The sequence below is a fragment of the Nerophis ophidion genome, linkage group LG19 (genome assembly GCF_033978795.1).
Source record: "Nerophis ophidion isolate RoL-2023_Sa linkage group LG19, RoL_Noph_v1.0, whole genome shotgun sequence".
NCBI lineage: Eukaryota > Metazoa > Chordata > Actinopteri > Syngnathiformes > Syngnathidae > Nerophis > Nerophis ophidion.
The window spans coordinates 31,942,720-31,962,087 of NC_084629.1; the positions used below are offsets into that span (position 1 = coordinate 31,942,720).

At 45.7% G+C, this 19,368-nt stretch overlaps 1 protein-coding gene across 3 annotated transcripts in view; it reads left to right on the forward strand.

The window, feature by feature from the left end:
• The window catches only part of LOC133538320 (sentrin-specific protease 6-like), a 46,766-nt gene that overhangs the window by 13,587 nt on the left and 13,811 nt on the right, over window positions 1-19,368 (forward strand). For all 3 annotated transcript variants that reach the window (XM_061879852.1, XM_061879854.1, XM_061879853.1), the window contains 4 exons: window positions 4,722-4,755; window positions 4,846-5,061; window positions 5,124-5,611; window positions 5,673-5,800. In XM_061879852.1, coding sequence (XP_061735836.1) covers window positions 4,722-4,755; window positions 4,846-5,061; window positions 5,124-5,611; window positions 5,673-5,800 — 866 coding nt within the window. The remainder of the gene's footprint in view (window positions 1-4,721; window positions 4,756-4,845; window positions 5,062-5,123; window positions 5,612-5,672; window positions 5,801-19,368) is intronic.

The following is a 19,368-nucleotide window of genomic DNA, read 5'->3' on the forward strand; positions in this document are numbered from 1 at the left end:
AATAATAATCAATTATTGTATGTTTGTGAGTAATACATTAACTACAAATAATTATGCAGTAAAATATAAGGAGTGCCAAAGAGAAACAAATCACATTCGATCGCCATTCTTATTTTTTTAATTTTAAATCGCCTAATAATTTTCAAAAATGTATAAAAAAACTAACAAAAAAATAATCAATCTGTCAAAGCAAACTTTATTTATGTAGCAATTTTCATACACAGGCAAGTGGCAAACACAAAGTGCTGTACCAAAAAAATAGTTAAGTTAAAGTACCAATGATTGTCACACACACACTAGGTGTGGCCAAATTTGTCCTCTGAATTTTACCCATCCCCTTGTTCACCCCCTGGGAGGTGAGGGGAGCAGTGGGCAGCAGCGGTGCCGCGCCCAGGAATCATTTGTTGTGATTTAACCCCCAATTCCAACCCTTGATGCTGAGGGCCAAGCAGGGAGGTAATCGGTCCCATTTTTATAGTCTTTGTTATGACCGAGCTGGCGTTTGAGGTCCCAACCTACCCAACTCAGAGCGGACACTCTAACCACGAGGCCACTGAGTAGATAACAAAAAAAATAGAAGAGGAGAAAAAACACACACGTATTCACACACAGCACTATTCACAATAACAAAGCAAAAACGTGCTTATGTGTGTATACATACATACATACATACATACGTACGTACATACATCTAAAGGTGTGTACGTACGTATGTATGTGTGTGTGTGTGTGTGTGTGTGTATATAAACAATTATTCAGACGCCTTTAAATATTTTAGTCTGTTTCATTGCAACCATTTGTGAATTAAAAAAGTTAATTATATTTCTCATTACAGAAACAACAGAAATGTAGAAATGTTTGCAAATTAAAAAAACCTCAAAAAAACTGCATGTCACATAGTCGTTTGTATTCCGACCCTTTGCTGTGACACTCCTATTTAACTCACATGCTGTCCATTTTTTCTGATCCTCTTTGAGATGGTTCTGTTTCTTCATTGGAGTCCAGCTGTGTTTAAATAAACTGATTGGACTTGATTAGGAAAGCCACACACCTGTCTATATGAGACCTTACAGCTCACAGTGCATGTCAGAGCAAATGAGAATCATGAAGTCCAGGGAACTTCCCAGGGAGATCAGAGATATAAGTGTGGTAAGGCACAGATCTGGCCAAGGTTACAAAATAATTTCTGCTGCACTTGAGGTTCTTAAGAGCACCGTGACTTCCATAATCCTTTAATGGGAGAAGTTTGGGGCGACCACAACTCTTTTGAGACCTCGCCGTCCAGCCAAACTTAGCAATCACAGGAGAAATACCCTGGTGAGCGAGGTAAAGAAGAACCTAAAGATCACTGTGGCTCCAGTGATGCAGCAGGGAGATGGGAAAATGTTCCACAAAGTCACCTATCACTGCAGCTCTCCACCAGTCGGGCTTTATGGCAGCGTGGCCTGACATAAGTCTATCCTCTTTGCAAGACATATGAAAGCCTGCATAGCGTTTGCCAATAAACACATGAATGACTCCCAGACTATGAAAATGAGATTCTGTGGTCTCATTTGACCAGTGCTTCTCCAATATTTTCTGTTAAGCCCAACCAGGAAGAAGAAAATATTTTGCCCCCCCCCCCCCCCACTCTGCACTCTGCATTGTGACTATAAATAGTATAATTTGTTTAAAAAATGTTTTAACTATTACCTTTGCATAAGTTTGTAAGCTTGTTAACAATAATGGAATGACACCAGTCTTTCCTGTACATGTACATGTATATATATATATATATTCGTTAGGTCAGGAAAAAACACGGAGGCTAGTATAAACTTCCCCAAAAAGCAGGGAAACCTGCGAAACAAGCTGGTAGGGATGAAATAGCCTCCTAGTTTTTTCCTGACCTAACGAATACTCCGCTTTACCCCAATATTGAGCACTGTCTTAACGGATAAACCACAGTAGCCTCGGCTATACAGTATGTATGTATGTATGTATGTATCTAGAAACAGTTTCCGCAGCCTCCGAAGCAGAACCTCCAGGTTCTGTAAAAGCTTCTTCCCTCAGGCCGTTAGACTTTTGAACGCATCATAATTAAATGATCCCCTCAACTCCCCCCAAAATGGATTAACTCGCTGGAATAAAAAAGACAATATAACATACATCCATTACGTGGACGCATGTTAAAAAGTGCAATATATTTATCTGTACAGTAATCAATTTTTTTATTTATATATATTTATATATTATTTACATATATTTAATTATAGTGGGGCAAAAAAGTATTTAGTCAGCCACCGATTGTGCAAGTTCTCCCACTTAAAATGATGACAGAGGTCTGTAATTTTCATCATAGGTACACTTCAACTGTGAGAGACAGAATGTGAAAAAAGAAATACAGGAATTCACATTGTAGGAATTTTAAAGAATTTATTTGTAAATTATGGTGGAAAATAAGTATTTGGTAAATAACAAAAATTCAACTCAATACTTTGTAATATAACCTTTGTTGGCAATAACTGAGGTCAAACGATTACTATAGGTCTTTACCAGGTTTGCACACACAGTAGCTGGTATTTTGGCCCATTCCTCTATGCAGATCTTCTTGAGAGCAGTGATGTTTTGGGGCTGTCGCCGAGCAACACAGACTTTCAACTCCCTCCCCATATTTTCTATCGGGTTGAGGTCTGGAGACTGGCTAGGCCACTCCAGGACTTTCAAATGCTTCTTACGGAGCCACTCCTTCGTTGCCCGGGTGGTGTGTTTGGAAAAATTGTCATGCTGGAAGACCCAGCCACGTTTCATCTTCAAAGCTCTCACTGATGGAAGGAGGTTTTGGCTCAAAATCTCACGATACATGGCCCCATTCATTCTTTCCTTAACACGGATCAGTCGCCCTGTCCCCTTAGCAGAAAAACAGCCCCAAAGCAAGATGTTTCCACCCCCATGCTTCACAGTAGGTGTGGTGTTCTTGGGATGCAACTCAGTATTCTTCTTCCTCCAAACACGACAAGTTGAGTTCATACCAAAAAGTTATATTTTGGTTTCATCTGACCACATGACATTCTCCAAATCCTCTGCTGTATCATCCATCTGCTCTCTGGCACACTTCAGACGGGCCTGGACATGCTCAAGGGGACACGTCTGGCACTGCAGGATTTGATTCCCTGTCGGCGTAGTGTGTTACTGATGGTAACCTATGTTACTTTGGTCCCAGCTCTCTGCAGGTCATTCACCAGGTACCCCCGTGTAGTTCTGGGATTTTTGCTCACCAATCTCATGATAATTTTGACCCCACGGGATGAGGTCTTGCGTGGAGCCCCAGATGGAGGGAGATTATCAGTGGTCTTGTATGTCTTCCATTTTCTGATAATTGCTCCCACAGTTGATTTTTTTCACACCAAGCTGCTTGCCTATTGTAGATTCACTCTTCCCAGTCTGGTGCAGGTCTACAATTCTTTTCCTAGTGTCCTTCGACAGCTCTCTGGTCTTGGCCATAGTGGAGTTTGGAGTCTGACTGTTTGAGGCTGTGGACCGGTGTCTTTTATACAGATAACGAGTTCAAACAGGTTCCATTAATACAGGTAAGGAGTGGAGGACAGAAGAGCTTCTTAAAGAAGAACTTACAGGTCTGTGAGAGCCAGAGATCTTCCTTGTTTGAAGTGACCAAATACTTATTTTCCACCATAATTTACTAATAATTTATTTAAAATTCCTAAAATGTGAATTCCTGGATTTTTTTTCACATCCTATCTCTCACAGTTGAACTGTACCTATGATGAAAATTATAGACCTCTGTCATCATTTTAAGTGGGAGAACTTGCACAATCGGTGGCTGACTAAATACTTTTTTGCCCCACTGTATATATGCACCTTATTGCTTTTTTTATCCTGCACTACCATGAGCTTATGTAACGAAATTTCGTTCTTATCTGTGCTGTAAAGTTCAAATTTGAATGACAATAAAAAGGAAGTCTAACTCTAATATGTACATGTATGTATATGTACATGTGTATGTATATGTACATATATATTCTTTATAGGTCTTTGCTGTGCATATCTTTCAATATGTCAGCAGCTAGAAGGAGCTTTTGTAACCTCTAACCTGTTTTCAAAAGGTTTTATTATCTTTATTATTAATTTTTATACAAAATAATAAATTGTGAGAATTATGTTGAATTGAATGATCGTCCCAAAATCGGAAGCAAATCATGAGTTGTCACACACCTATAAAATATAAAGCACACAGTATACTTGTGTATTGCAACATAGCAGCCCCTACATCCTTAATTATTCTTTTAATATGGTTTTGTTTAGCAAATATATTAGTGTTATATTAATTGTACGTAATTAATAAGTAATATTGTATGTTTATTACATGTCTTAATTTGTATTATACAATTAAATAATATACTTTCAATAAAATGATAGCAAATAATAACTTATCGTTAATATTTTCTTTAGTTATTAAAAAAAACTAAATCCATCCATGAGCCAGAGTACCCGGAGGGAACCCACGCAGTCATGCGGAGAACATGCAAACTCCTTACAGAAAAATCCCGAGGACTACTCAGGACCTTCGTATTGTGAGGCACCTGCACTAACCCCTGTTCTACTGTGCCGCTCAACAAACTAAATACATTCTAATATTACATGTGTATGTCAGCTGATGTCTTTTGTCTAAACCCTAAAGAACCATAAAGAGATTAACTTGATTCAATACGTCTTTCTCTCTGCAGATAGCAAATCAAAAAATCATCATACCTTTGAAAGGTAAAGTTTTGTATTTTATGACTTCAACACGCAAGAAAAATGGCTGCTGTGATAAAACAAGCCTTATGTCGCCTCTCTTCTCGACCTCAGACGAAAACCACCAATCTGAGGTGACTGTGACGTTGGAGCGCAAGGAGATGAGGAGGTACAGCATTTGGGAGTTAGAGGATCTGGCATCCAGGGGTCTTTCCTGGGAGGGCGACGTGGGCGCCGTGCTTTTAATCTGCGTGACACAAAGTGCGGCGGTAGCAACACAGAAGGCACTCTTTCACCTGAGTGCTGAACAGGATGGAGCCTTGAGCAGTGGTGAGACGTGCGATCTGTTAACACTTCAAGTTCTCCATGGTGATGATGGTTTCCTAATGTAGGTACTGTGAGTCCCTTCATCGTGCTGAGTCTAAAGGACCCCCTGGTGGGCATGGAGGGCGCGTTACTGCGCTCTCTCCTGGAACTCGACTGTCTTCACTGTTTGGCTAACGACGACACCTCCGTCGATGGGCTCCACCTGAAGGACTACATCAGTCCGACTCTGTCGCTGGATGAAAGTTTGGAGCTGATCAAAAGAAGCGCTCGAGACCCCCTCTTGCTGCGACGGCTCGGCGTGGAGACCACAGAATCCACATCAGACTCGGCCCCACCTTGTCCATTTTCGGATTCAAGGGCAAGCAGCAAAGAGGCCGAAACACAAACAGAGACGTCACCAGAGGCAGAACCCACACTGGAGCTGGGTGCCTCTGACGTGCAGCTGCTACTGAATATGGAGAAGACATCCATGCAGGAAGTGCAGACCACCACTGAAGGGCAGCCTCGTCCAGAAGAGGAGCAGAAAGAACTTGAAGCTCAGCAGCCCAACAAGGTTTGTGGGCCTCTTCTTGGACTCCCAGACCTACATTACTTAAACCTTTGTCCTGTTCCAGGAGGACAAGGAGGAAAATGTTCCTCTGTACACACTGTGCCGACGGAGAAGCAAAGAATCATACGTGATCTCCATGTGCACACCTGACTCCTCCTGGGTTAAATATAAACATCAAAGCCTGGGAAAAAGGTAAGTTATGTCATTGTCAGCGTTTCCTTTACCAGTGGTTCTCAAATGGGGGTACTTGAAAGTATGCCAAAGGGTACGTGAGATTTTTTAAAATATTCTAAAAATAGCAAAAATTCAAAAATCCTTTAGAAATATAATTATTGAATAATACTTCAACAAAATATGAATGTAAGTTCATAAACTGTGAAAAAAAATACAACAATTCAGTGTTGACAACTACATTTTTTTGTGGACATGCTCTATAAATATTGATGTTAAATATTTCTTTTTTTGTGAAGAAATGTTTAGAATTAAGTTCATGAATCCAGATGGATCTCTATAACATTCCCCAAAGAGGGCACTTTAAGCTGATGATTATTCTATGCGTGGAAATCTTTATTTATTATTGAATTACTTGTTTATTTTTCAACAAGTTTTTAGGTATTTTTATTTTTCCAAATAGTTTAAGAAAGACCACTACAAATGAGCAATATTTTGCACTGTTATACAATTAAATAAATCATAAACTGATGACATAGTGCTTTATTTTACTTATTTATCTTTTTTTTTCAACCAAAAATGTTTTGCTCTGATTAGGGGGTACTTGAATTCAAAAAATTTTCACAGAGGTACATCACTGAAAAAAGGTTGAGAACCACTGTCCTATACTGTAGTTCCTCAATTTAGGAGTTTTGGGAGATTAGAGATGTTTTTTAAGTTGCAAACAAAGATTTGAGTTTAACCCTTGAGTCGCCTTAATTCTAAACTACATTAAACCTCCTAAGCAACAGACACACTCAAAAAAGTGTTATAAGTCTTAAATACACTTTCAATGCTTTACTTCAACAGCTTCAGACCTATCTAATGGTAACAATGCCAACAAAATTACGTCAAGATAGCATGTACAAATATGCATGAAAACACTCCTTTCAATACACATGGGAAGTATAAATAGTTTTAGTTATATTGTGAAACGTAGAAACGTTGCTTGGAGGGATAAATAAATAATCCTTACGAGTAGAAACACAATGCATGACGAGAAGACCAAACGGCAGCTGTACTTCCGGTTGAAGAACTAATAGGAAGGAAGGAAATACTGTAGACCAGGGGTCTCAAACATGCGGCACGCGGGCCAATTTCGGCCCGCGAGACGTTGTTTAGCGGCCCACACTTTGATATGACAATTTAAGTTTAATGTGAACGGCGCTTGACAGCGTCATACTTGCCAACGCTCCCAATTTTCCCGGTAGACCCCTGAATTACATGGCATCCATTCTTTTGAAATCCTGTCGATTTTCACCCAATCAACAATATTCAGGGGGTGCCACAACGGCACTACCTTTAGTGCAATTTACATTCTGTACAGACAGCGTGCAAGCCCAGATAAATGTTGCATCCGGCTATTTAAAATGCATATATGTAATTGCAAGAAATATTTGATCAACAGCTACACTGTAAAAAAAAAAACTTTAACACTGTTACAAATATGTCCCAGACTGTGAACCCACACCAAACAAGAATGAACAAATACCCAGGATCCCATGCAGCCCTAACTCTTCCGGGCTACAATATACACACCCCCGCTACCACCAAACCCCCCACCCCCACCCTCCCTACTTGCGTCGGTTGAGGTGGTGTATATTGTAGCCCGGTAGAGTTAGGGCTGCGAGTTGTTCTGGGTATTTGTTCTCTTGTGTTTATGTTGTGTTAGGGTGGGGATGTTCTCCCAAAATGTGTTTGTCATTCTTGTTTGGTGTGGGTTCAAAGTGTGGCGCGTATTTGTTGTTAATACGGCCACCCTCAGTGTGACTTGTATGGCTGTTGACCAAGTACGTCTTGCAGCCACTTACGTGAGTATGCTCAAGCCTCATACAGTATGTATGAGGCTTGAGCCAGGCAGGCTGGTTGTGTGATGTAAAAGGGAACGTGATGACATGTTTTAGAACATTAGTTCTCTTCAGGGGGTGCACGTACCCCTGGGGGTACTTGAAGGTATGCCAAGGGGCAAGTGAAATCTATTAAAAATATTATAAAAAAATAGCAGCAATTCTTAAAACATTTATAAAATTATTTATTGAATAATACTTCAACAAACATTAATGTAATTCCATAAACTGTGAAAAAAATAATACAACAATCCAACATTCAGTGTTGACAGCTAGACTTTTTATGGACATGTTGCATAAATATTAATGTTAAAGATTTCTTTTTTTGTGAAGAAATGTTTAGAATTAAGTTCCTGAATCCAGAGGAATCTCTATTACAATCCCCTAAGAGGGCTGTGGAGGGGCGTGGTCGCGCGTCCCCTGTGGGCGGGGTGTGTGCAGCCAACAGGTGAGTGGATAATCTCAGCTGGAACGAGTTATCTAATCACCTGTTCCCTTTATTAAGAGGGGCCGGAGACCATGAGGGGGGCCCTTCTTCGTGAGGACAGAGGAGACTGAGAGGCTGAAAAGCAGAGAGAGTGAACACTGTAGAAAAATAAACCCGATTGCCGAGAGCAGAAAGATAGGGACTTTGGAAACGAATGTGAATGTGAATGTAAAATAAAAACTGTTCTGGTAAAGACGCGGGTATCAAGTGTTGTGGTCCCAGTGATCCGCTAGGAATCCGGAGGGGAAGAGGAAGACTTCCACAGTGGGGCCCAACTACAAAGGACCAAGAAAATGTCGACCACAACACCCCTAGAGGCGCTCGGACGAGTGCTGGCGGAGGTATCGGCAGCGAGCCAGCAGCAGACCCAACTACTGCAGGCCCTAATGGACAGAGTAGACTCAGGTACGGGGAGGACCCTCAAGCGTACCTTGAGGTGTTCGAGGCCACAGCAACAGCGTGCAGGTGGCCAGAGGAGGAGTGGGGAATGAAACTGCTCCCACTCCTGGCGGGGGAGGCGCAGCGGGCGGCCCTGAGTCTCCCAGCGGCCACCCGGATGCAGTACCCGAACCTGCGCCGCGCCATACTGGATCGGGTTGGCAGCAATCCAGAAGACCACCGGCGGAGGTTCCGCGCTCTGCGGTTGGGTCCAAATGACCGCCCATTCGTGCTGGCGCAGCAACAGAGGGACGCGGCCACCCGGTGGCTACAACCAAATGGGCAAGACAGTCAAATGTTCGAGTTGATTGTCCTCGAGCAATTTATTGATGCCATCCCGACCAGGACCGCCGCATGGGTGAGGTACCACCGGCCCCAGGACGTGATGATGGCGGTAAAGTTGGCGGAGGACCACCTGGCTGTCCAGAAGGAGGCGACGGTAAAAGTGGCCGAAAGGCCTACACCAGCACCCTGTCGACGAGTCACACCGCCGGAAGGAACTTCCCTGGAGCAGCGCACCCGCACGGCCGAGCCACCCGGAACCAAGGAGCAGGTTCCCCACTCAGAAGAACAATGCCAAAGCACACACACCCGCACCCATTCACGCACCCACAGACACACAACAAGGGGGGGTTCACGGGGTCATCTCATTTCCTCTGCTTGTGCATTGCAGGGTACCGGCGCTGGATATGGAGGGCTTCCCTCGCAGATGGCGCCTCGAACCCCAGGGCCGGTGTGCTGGGAGTGCGGCCAACCTGGGCATGTACGCCGGGAGTGCTCCATGATGGAGGTGGGGCAGGTGTTACAGGTTGTCGGGCCTCCAGCACCCGCCCCCGATTCAGGGGAGACATACTGTGTCCCGGTAAGGGTACAAGGGAGTGTATACCGGGCAATGGTGGATTCGGGCTGCAAACAGTCCATGATCCACCAAAACTTGGTTCGATCCGGGGTGTTGAGGCACGCAACACGGGGTAAAATTAGGTGTATTCATGGGGATGTGCACGAGTACCCGATTTTGCCAGTGGAAATTCAATATAAAGGCCAAAAGCATAGTGTCAAGGTTGCCGCCAGCGCGCACCTCACGCACCCCATAATTTTAGGAACGAATTGGCCAGGGTTTAACCAGCTAGTAGCGCAATGCGTGGGGATGCGTTCACGGGCTGTAGGAGAGGGGAGCATCCGCGTGGCTCTCAGTGGCGACGCAGTTTCACCGGGGACGGCCGAGCGGGAACCGGGGGGGATGTGCGGCAGGCCCCCCCGGCCCTCCGATGGCAACCTAAGGAGGGTTTTCCCCTTGAGCAGTCCCGCGATGAAACCTTGCGTGCGGCCTGGGACCAGGTGGATTTCATCGACGGTCAGCTGGTGCACCAGGGGAAAGCGCGGGTGTTCCCCCATTTTTCAATTATTCGCGATAGGTTATACCGAGTGACCCGTGACACTCAGACCGGGGAGGAACACACCCAATTGTTGGTGCCAAAAGGACGCCGGGAAATGATTTTCCAGGCGGCCCATCTTAACCCGCTATCTGGTCACATGGGGTATGATAAAACACTTAATCGGGTCATGGTCCGATTCTATTGGCCAGGCCTCCGGGCAGACGTGCGCCGGTGGTGCGCGGCCTGTCCGGACTGCCAGCTGGTGAACCCGGCGGCCATCCCGAAGGCCCCCTTGCGCCCATTACCACTCATAGAGGTCCCGTTCGAAAGAATTGGGATGGACCTCATCGGACCATTTTCTGCGAGCACACGGGGATACCGCTTTGTGTTAGTCCTGGTGGATTACGCAACGCGGTATCCCGAAGCAGTGCCGTTGCGCTCCATCTCAGCCAAGAGTGTGGCGCAAGCACTCTTCACGGTCATTTCCCGGGTCGGGATCCCGAAAGAGATCCTGACCGACCAGGGCACGTCCTTCATGTCATGCACGATAAAAGAACTATACGGGTTACTGGGAATCACGGCCATCCGCACCAGCGTTTATCATCCCCAAACGGATGGGCTGGTGGAGCGTTTGAATAAAACGCTAAAAACCATGATCCGTAAGTTCATGCACGAGGACAAGCACAATTGGGATAAGTGGTTGGAGCCCCTAATGTTTGCGATGCGGGAGGCACCCCAGACCTCCCTAGGTTTTACACCTTTCGAGCTACTATATGGCCGGAGGCCTCGCGGAGTGCTGGACATCATTAAGGAAAGCTGGGAGGAAAGTCCAAGCTCCAGCAAAAACGAAATTAAATACGTCATGGACATGCGGGCAAAACTCCACCAGGTGGCGCACTTATCACGTATAAAATTGCTCCATGCCCAAGAGCATCAACAGCGCACGTACAACAAAGGGGCCCAACTGCGCAAATTTGCACCGGGAGAAAAGGTGCTTGTATTGCTCCCAACCTCAAGCTCCAAATTACTTGCAAAGTGGCAAGGACCCTTTGAGGTCACACGGCAATTAGGTGATGTTGATTAGGAAGTTCGGCGCTCCGACCGACGCGGAGACACGCAGATTTATCATCTGAACTTGCTGAAGGCATGGAGGGAGGCCGAGCCTGTCTCCATGGTGACGATAGTGAGAGAGGAGGAGGAGCTGTCTCCATGGTGACGGTAGTGAGAGAGGAGGAGGAGCTGGGCCCTAAGATCCCGCACTCTGGCCCGCCCCCTCATCTTCTCTGTGACAAACAGCTCACGGGGGCGCAGAAGGAAGATGTTGCCAAGTTGCAGCGGAGCTTCTCTGACGTGTTCTCCACGCGGCCCGGACGAACGAATCTCATACAACATCACATTGAAACCAGCCCGGGGATTATGGTGCGATCTCGGCCATATCGGCTGCCCGAACACAAACGCAAAGTAGTTCGGGAAGAATTAAAAAACATGCTTGAGATGGGGGTAATAGAAGAATACCACAGTGCCTGGTGTAGCCCCATCGTCTTAGTAGGGAAGAAGGATGGGACTATACGGTTCTGTGTGGATTACCGCAAGGTAAATGCGGTATCACGGTTTGACGCGTACCCAATGCCCCGGGTCGACGAGCTCCTGGATCGGCTAGGCGCAGCTCGGTTTTTTTCGACACTGGATTTGACCAAGGGCTACTGGCAGATTCCCTTGTCGCCAGAGTCCCGAGGAAAAACGGCCTTTTCCACTCCGGACGGGTTGTACCAATTTGTGACACTTCCGTTCGGCTTGTTCGGTGCGCCTGCCACGTTCCAGCGCCTCATGGACCGAGTGCTGCGACCCCATGCGGCGTACGCGGCTGCATACTTGGATGATGTCATCATTCACAGTGGCATCTGGGAACAGCACATGCGGCAGGTGGGGGAAGTGCTCGAGTCCCTGAGGCGGGCGGGGCTCACCGCCAACCCGGCCAAGTGCGCAATTGGGCGGAGGGAAATACAGTACCTGGGGTACCACTTGGGGGGGGAAGGCTGCAGCCACAAGTCGACAAGACGGCGGCGATCGCGGCCTGTCCACCCCCCAAGACGAAAAAAAAGAGGTGAGGCAGTTTTCGGGACTGGCGGGCTACTACCGCCGGTTCATTCCCCGGTTCGCGGACCTGACCAGCCCACTGACTGACCTCACCCGAAAGGGTGCCCCGGAGCTGGTCCAGTGGACGGAGCAGTGCCAGCGGGGGTTCGAGGAGGTAAAAACAGCACTCTGCGAGGAACCGGTACTGCACATGCCAAACTTTAATATTCCCTTCTGTCTGCAGGCGGACGCGTCGAGCCGGGGACTGGGGGCTGTGCTGACCCAGCAGGTGGGGGGCGTCGACCGCCCCGTGCTGTACATCTGCCGGAAGTTGTCAGACCGGGAGGCGAGGTACAGCACCGTAGAGAGGGAGTGTCTCACCATCCGGTGGTCGATCGGGGCCCTCCGCTATTACCTGCTGGGGCGGGCCTTCAGTCTTTGCTCGGACCACAAACCTCTGCAGTGGCTCCACCGAATGAAGGACGCCAATGCGCGGATCACCCGGTGGTACATCGCACTGCAGCCCTACAACTTCCGGGTGGTCCACAGGCCGGGCGCGCGGATGGCCGTGGCCGACTTCCTCTCTCGCCCCGCTGTGGGGGGTGGGGGGAGTTGGTGCGGCCGGACGGGTGTCCGGCCTGAGTCTGGCGGTGGAGGCCTGTGGAGGGGCGTGGTCGCGCGTCCCCTGCGGGCGGGGTGTGTGCAGGGCCGGCCATGAAGCAGCCAACAGGTGAGTGGATAATCTCAGCTGGAACGAGTTATCTAATCACCTGTTCCCTTTATTAGCAGGGCCAGAGACAGAGGCTGAAAAGCAGAGAGAGTGAACACTGTAGAAAAATAAACCCGATTGCCGAGAGCAGAAAGAGAGGGACTTTGGAAACGAATGTGAATGTAAAATAAAAACTGTTCTGGTAAAGACGCGGGGTATCAAGTGTTGTGGTCCCAGTGATCCGCTAGGAATCCGGAGGGGAAGAGGAAGACTTCCACAAGGGCGCTTTAAGTTGATTACTTCTATGTGTAGAAATCTTTATTTATAATTGAATCACTTGTTTATTTTTCAACAAGTTTTTTAGTTATTTTTATATCTTTTTTTCCAAATAGTTCAAGAAAGACTACTACAAATTAGCAATATTTTGCACTGTTATACAAACCCTTTTTCCATATGAGTTGGGAAATTGTGTTGGATGTAAATATAAACGGGATACAATGATTTGCAAATCATTTTTAACCCATATTCAGTTGAATATGCTACGAAGACAACATATTTGATGTTCAAACTGATAAACATTTGTTTTCGTGCAAATAAGCATTAACTTTAGAATTTGATGCCAACAACACGTGACAAAGACGTTGGGAAAGGTGGCAATAAATACTGATAAAGTTGAGGAATGCTCATCAAACACTTATATGGAACATCCCACAGGTGTGCAGGCTAATTGGGAACAGTTGGGTGCCATGATTGGGTATAAAAGCAGCTTCCATGAAATGCTAAGTAATTCACAAACAAAGATGGGGTGAGGGTCACCACTTTGTAAGCAAATTTTCGAACAGTTTTAGAACAACATTTCTCAACGAGCTATTGCAAGGAATTTAGGGATTTTACCATTTACGGTCCGTAAAATCATCAAAAAGTTCAGAGAATCTGGAGAAATCACTGCATGTAAACGATGATATTACGGACTTTCTATCCCTCAGGCAGTACTTCATCAAAAACCGACATCCGTGTGTAAAGGATATCACCACATGGGCTCAGGAACACTTCATAAAACCACTGTCAGTAACTACAGTTGGTCGCTACATCTGTAAGTGCAAGTTAAAACTTTTCTATGCAAACCTAAACCCATTTATCAACAATATCCTGAAACGCCGCCGGCTTGGCTGGGCCCGAGCTCACCTAAGATGGACTGATGCAAAGTGGAAAGGTGTTCTGTGGTCTGACGAGTCCACATTTCAAATTATATTTGGAAACAGAGGATGCGGTGTCCTCCAGAACAAAGAGGAAAATACCCATTCGGATTGTTATAAGCGCAAAGTTCAAAAGCCAGCATCAATGATGGTATGGGGGTGTATTAGTGCCCAAGGCATGGGTAACTTACACATCTGTGAAAGCACCATTAATGCTGAAAGGTCCATACAAGTTTTGGAACAACATATGTTGTCATCCAAGCAACGTTATCATGGACGCCCCTCCTTATTTCAGCAAGACAAGTGTTACAACAGCGTGGCTTCGTAACAAAAAGAGTGCAGGTACTTTCCTGACCCGCCTGCAGTCCAGACTTGTCGAAAATGTGTGGCCCACTATGAAGCGTAAAATACGACAGCAGTTGAACGACTGAAGCTCTACATAAAACAATTATGAGAAAGAATTCCACTTTCAAAGCTTCAACAATTAGTTTCAAGATTATTTCTTGTCATATGCACAGTTAAACAGACAGTTTGCCGTACAATGAAAATCTTACTTTGCTAGTCCACCCTTCAACAAGTCGCACGATACTTAGCTAAAAATAAAAAGTATATTTAAGGCACAGTAAGTAATATAACATTATTGCACATTCTGATTGACAGTCAACAGTAAAAATATGGAGGTGACCTTGGGTCACAGCAGCAGTTTAAAAGTGTCTTTTGTGATCAAATGTGAAAGGACTCTACAGTGATGGTTCACAGTTCGGGGGTGGTCAAGGTAGCTGTCTTTTGTTCAAAAAGACAAAAGTAAAGACGGGGATGGGGGGAGCTAGCATTCACAAGTTAGCATTCACAAGCCTGATGGCCTGTGGGTAGAAACTGTTTGTCAGTCTCGTAGTCCTGGATTTCAGGCTCCTGTATCGTCTGCCTGATGGTAGGAAGCTGAAGAGACTGTGCTGGGGATGTGTACTGTCCTTTATGATGTTGTGAGCTCTCCTGGTGGCCCTGGTAGAGTACATGTCCTGTAGTGAGGGGAAGGCTGCTCCTGATATGTACTGAGCAGTTTTAATCACTCGCTGGAGTGCCTTCCTGTCCTTAGCTGTGCAGTTTCCATACCAGACCGTGATTGAGCTGGTAAGGACACTCTCAACCATACTTCTATAGAAGTTGCTGAGAATTTTGGGTGGCATACCAAATTTTCTCAGCCTTCTTAGGAAGTACAATCGCTGCTGGGCTTTCTTTATTGTTTGTTGGGTGTTGTGATCCCACGGGAGGTCCTTGCTGATGTGGGTCCCGAAGAATTTAAAGGTTTTCACCCTGTTCACCTTTGTCCCCCCTATGTACAAAGGTGTGTACTGTGCACTCCTTCTCCGTGGGTCAATAATCATCTCCTTAGTCTTGTCTGTGTTCAAGGAGAGATTATTATCCTGACACCAGGCCACCAGTTCCGCTACCTCCCTTCTGTACGCTGCCTCAGCTCCCCCGGTGATCAATCCGACGGCCGTAGTATCATCCGCAAACTTGATGATACCGGTGTTTTTCTGGGAGGCCACAGTCTTGTGAAGAGGGTGTACAGTAGAGGGCTCAGCACGCAGCCTTGGGGGGTCCATATGCTTAGAACCTTTGTGCCTGATGTCTGGTTGCCGATTCTGACTGACTGGGGCCGATTTGTGAGAAAGTTCAGGACCCAGTCACAGAGAGTTGGTGTCAGACCAACAGTGAGGAGTTTAGCAGTGAGTTTTTGTGGGATGACCGTGTTAAAAGCAGAGCTGTAGTCGATGAATAATAGCCTGGCATAGGTGTCCTTGCCCTCTTAAGTGGGTGAGGGTGGTGTGGATAAAGGTGTTGACTGCATCCTCAGTTGACCGGTTCTGCTGGTAGGCAAACTGTAGACGGTCCAGTGTGTCTGGGATGGTCTTCTTGTTGTGTGACATGACTATCCTCTCGAAGCACTTCATCACTATTAGGGTGAGTGCAGCAGGGCGATAGTCATTCAGACAGTCCACAGTGTTTTTTTTTGGCAGGGGCAAGATGGTGGTGGTCTTGAAGCAGGTGGGCACAACAGCTTGTGCTAGTGACAAGTTGTATATATCAGCAAGTACGTCAGCCAGCTCTGATGAACACACCCTGAGGGCCTGGCCAGGGATGTTGTCTGGGCCAGCTGCCTTCCGTGGGTTTGTTCTCCTCAGAACTGTACTTACCTCTGCTGTTGTCACAGTGAGTGGTGGGTCCTGCATGCGCTCCGTGGTCAGAACCCCTCTCTGTTGGTTGGTGTTGAGGACCTCGAAGCGGGCGTAGAACTCATTCAGCTCATCTGGCAGAGATCGTTGACTGTTTGTGACCCCCCTGTTCCCCTGCTTGTAGTCTGTGATGTGTTCCAGGCCTTGCCACATGCGCCGGGAATTTGTGGTGGATGAGAATTCCTCCAGCTTTTGTCTGTATTGTCCCTTGGCCTTGTTGATGGATTTACGCAGGTCATATCTGGCCTTCTTGTAGTCCTCAGCGTTGTCTGAGACAAATGCAGTGGAGCGGGCATGTAGATTGGACCGAATATCACAGTTAATCCAGGGTTTTTGGTTTTGTGGGAACAATTTTTTCCACACATGTGCTGATGTAGCCAGTTACACTGGAAGCATATTCCTCTCTGTCCACAGTACCATCATCCCTCTGAGCAGTAGTTTTGAACATGTCCCAGTCTGTACTCCCAAAGCAGTCCTGAAGCACTAGTTCAGTGTCTTCATTCCACACTTGAACAGTTTTTATCACTGGGGGGGCTTGCTTGAGGCGCTGCCTGTACTGTACGCTGGATATAGAAAAGCTGAGATGTGATCAGATAGTCCAAAGTGTGGTCTGGGTACAGCCTTGTAGGCTCCCCTCACGTTGCAGTAAACTTGGTCCAGAGAGTATTTTTCCCTTGTGGGAAAGTTCACATATTGATGGTATTTCGGGAGGACACTCTTTAGGTTGCGGTGGTTAAAATCCTCAGCAAGAGACCGCAGCATCAGGGTGCGCGGTCTCTTGTTTACTGATGACATCATGCAGCAGCTTCAGCGCTGTTGTGGAGTCCGCCCATGGCGGGACGTACACAGACAGAATTAACACTGCACTGAACTCCCTTGGCAGGTAAAAAGGTCTGCATTTCACCATCAAAAACTCAATGTTGTCCGAGCAGTGTCTTTAAACCACCTGTACGTCCGAGCACCAGCGGTTACTCACGTAAACACAGACGCCGCCGCTTCTCGCCTTTCTTGAAACCTTTGTCCGGTCTCCGCAGTAGACTGAGTGTGTTGCTAGCTGGATAGCAGAGTCTGGGATGCTGTCCGAAAGCCAGGTTTCCGTGAAATCAAGAGCACAGCATTCTCTCAGTTCACACTGGGATGTAATCCTGGTTCTCAGCTCACCCAGCTTGTTGTCGAGCGAGCGCACGTTAGCTAGCAGCAGTTTAGGCAATGGTGGTCGTGTAGCTCTAGCCTTTGACCTAGCATGTAGCCCCGCTCGTTTCCCCGCCGCCTTGTTGATGTTTTGTGGTTAGCTGGCTCTCGTCGTAGAAGAAAGTTTAAGTCCGTCAGGCTATAAGTGAGCTCATGGTGAGCTTTTCCGATGTCCAAAAGTGCATCTCTGTTATATCTCACTGTTGCGTGCAAAAGCTTTGCATTTAGGATGCAAATTAGTACTAAAATGAACAAAAAACGTAAATGTTGTCAGGAGGATGACGCAAAGACGTCAGCCACGGGGGGCGCCATCTTCAGTTCCCAAACATTTATTGAGTGTTGTTAAAAGAAAAGGTGATGTAACACAGTGGTGAACATGCCCTTTTCCAACTACTTTGGCACATGTTGCAGCCATGAAATTCAAAGTTAATTATTATTTGCAAAAAAAATATCAAGTTTATGAGTTTGAACATCAAATATTTTGTCTTTTTTGTGCATTCAACTGAATATGGGTTGAAAAGGATTTGCAAACCATTGTATTCCATTTATATTTACATCTAACACCCTTTCCCAACTCCTATGGAAACGGGCTTTGTACAATTTAATAAATCAGAAACTGATGACATAGTGCTGTATTTTACTTCATCTCTTTTTTTCTAGCTCTGATTAGGGGGCACTTGAATTAAAAAAATGTTCACGGGGGTACATCACTGAAAAAAGAGAACCACTGTTGTAGACGACGTTAAAGGCAGTACAGTCGCGGCACGGGTGAAAATTGGGACAAATTCGGGAGAATGGTTGCACCGATAGATTGTCGGGAGGTGCGCTGAAATTTGTGAGTCTCCCGGAAAAATCGTGAGGGTTGGCAAGTATGTTGCTAGGGCGGGAAAGCCATTCATAGAAGCTGAATTCATTAAAAAGTGCATGTTAGATTTTTTTAAGAAATCTTTTCTCGCGGCCCAGCCTCAACCAGTTTCTGCATCCAGTGGCCCCCAGGTAAATTGAGTTTGAGACCCCTGCTGTAGACCTTCACCCCGCAGCACCTGCAGTGAGTGAACTTGTCCAAAAGATGGCGCCATAGCACAAACAATACTCGCACCCTTCATTGTCTCTGCTGGTGTTCAATGAAAACTATTTGCATTTTTGCCATTAGCGAAGAAAAATCCATAAATTAGCTGCACCGTTTTACAAGCCATATGGTTCAAAGCAGAGGAAAAAAGTAGTGGCTTTTAGTCCATAATTTACGTTGTGAGTATTTGTAATGTTTTTGTATGTTTTAGTTAAAAAACTAAATATGCAAAAATTTGTTGCAAACTGGAATACTTTCTTTGAGGTGATTACAGCCTTTAATAGTGGCCAGACGTTAGCCATTGTTTTGTAAAAAGTTAGCCAAAATGCACCTGAAAGTATATTACACCATGAGAAACTAAATTTTCTGGTCTGACGAAACAAAGATTGAACTTTTTGCCGTGAATGTCAGGCTTCCTGTTCTTAGGAAACCAGGCACCGCTCATCACCATGCCAATACCATCCTTACAGTGAAGTGGTGGCAGCATCATGCTGTTGGGATGGTTTTCAGTAACTGTGAGACAAGTCAGGATAAAGGGAAATACAAATGTAGGTATGTACAGAGACATCTTAGATGAAAACCAAGACTTCCCATTCAACCTGATGGAGCACAAGAGGTGCTTCAAAGAGGAATGGGCAAAACTGCCCTAAGGAAAGTGTTCCAAACTTGTAGCATTATAGTCAAAAATACTTCAGACTGTAATTTCTGCCAAAAGTGTATCAACAAAGTATTGCGCAAATGCTGTAAATACTTATGTACATGTGATTTTTTTTTATTTTTATCAATTTGCAAAAATAAAAAATAAACGACCACTTTGTCATTAGGAGGTATTGTCTGTAAAAGTTTGAGAACATGTATACCATTTTGAAATAAGGCTGTAACATAACAAAATGTGAAAAAGTGAAGTGCTGTGAATACTTTTCG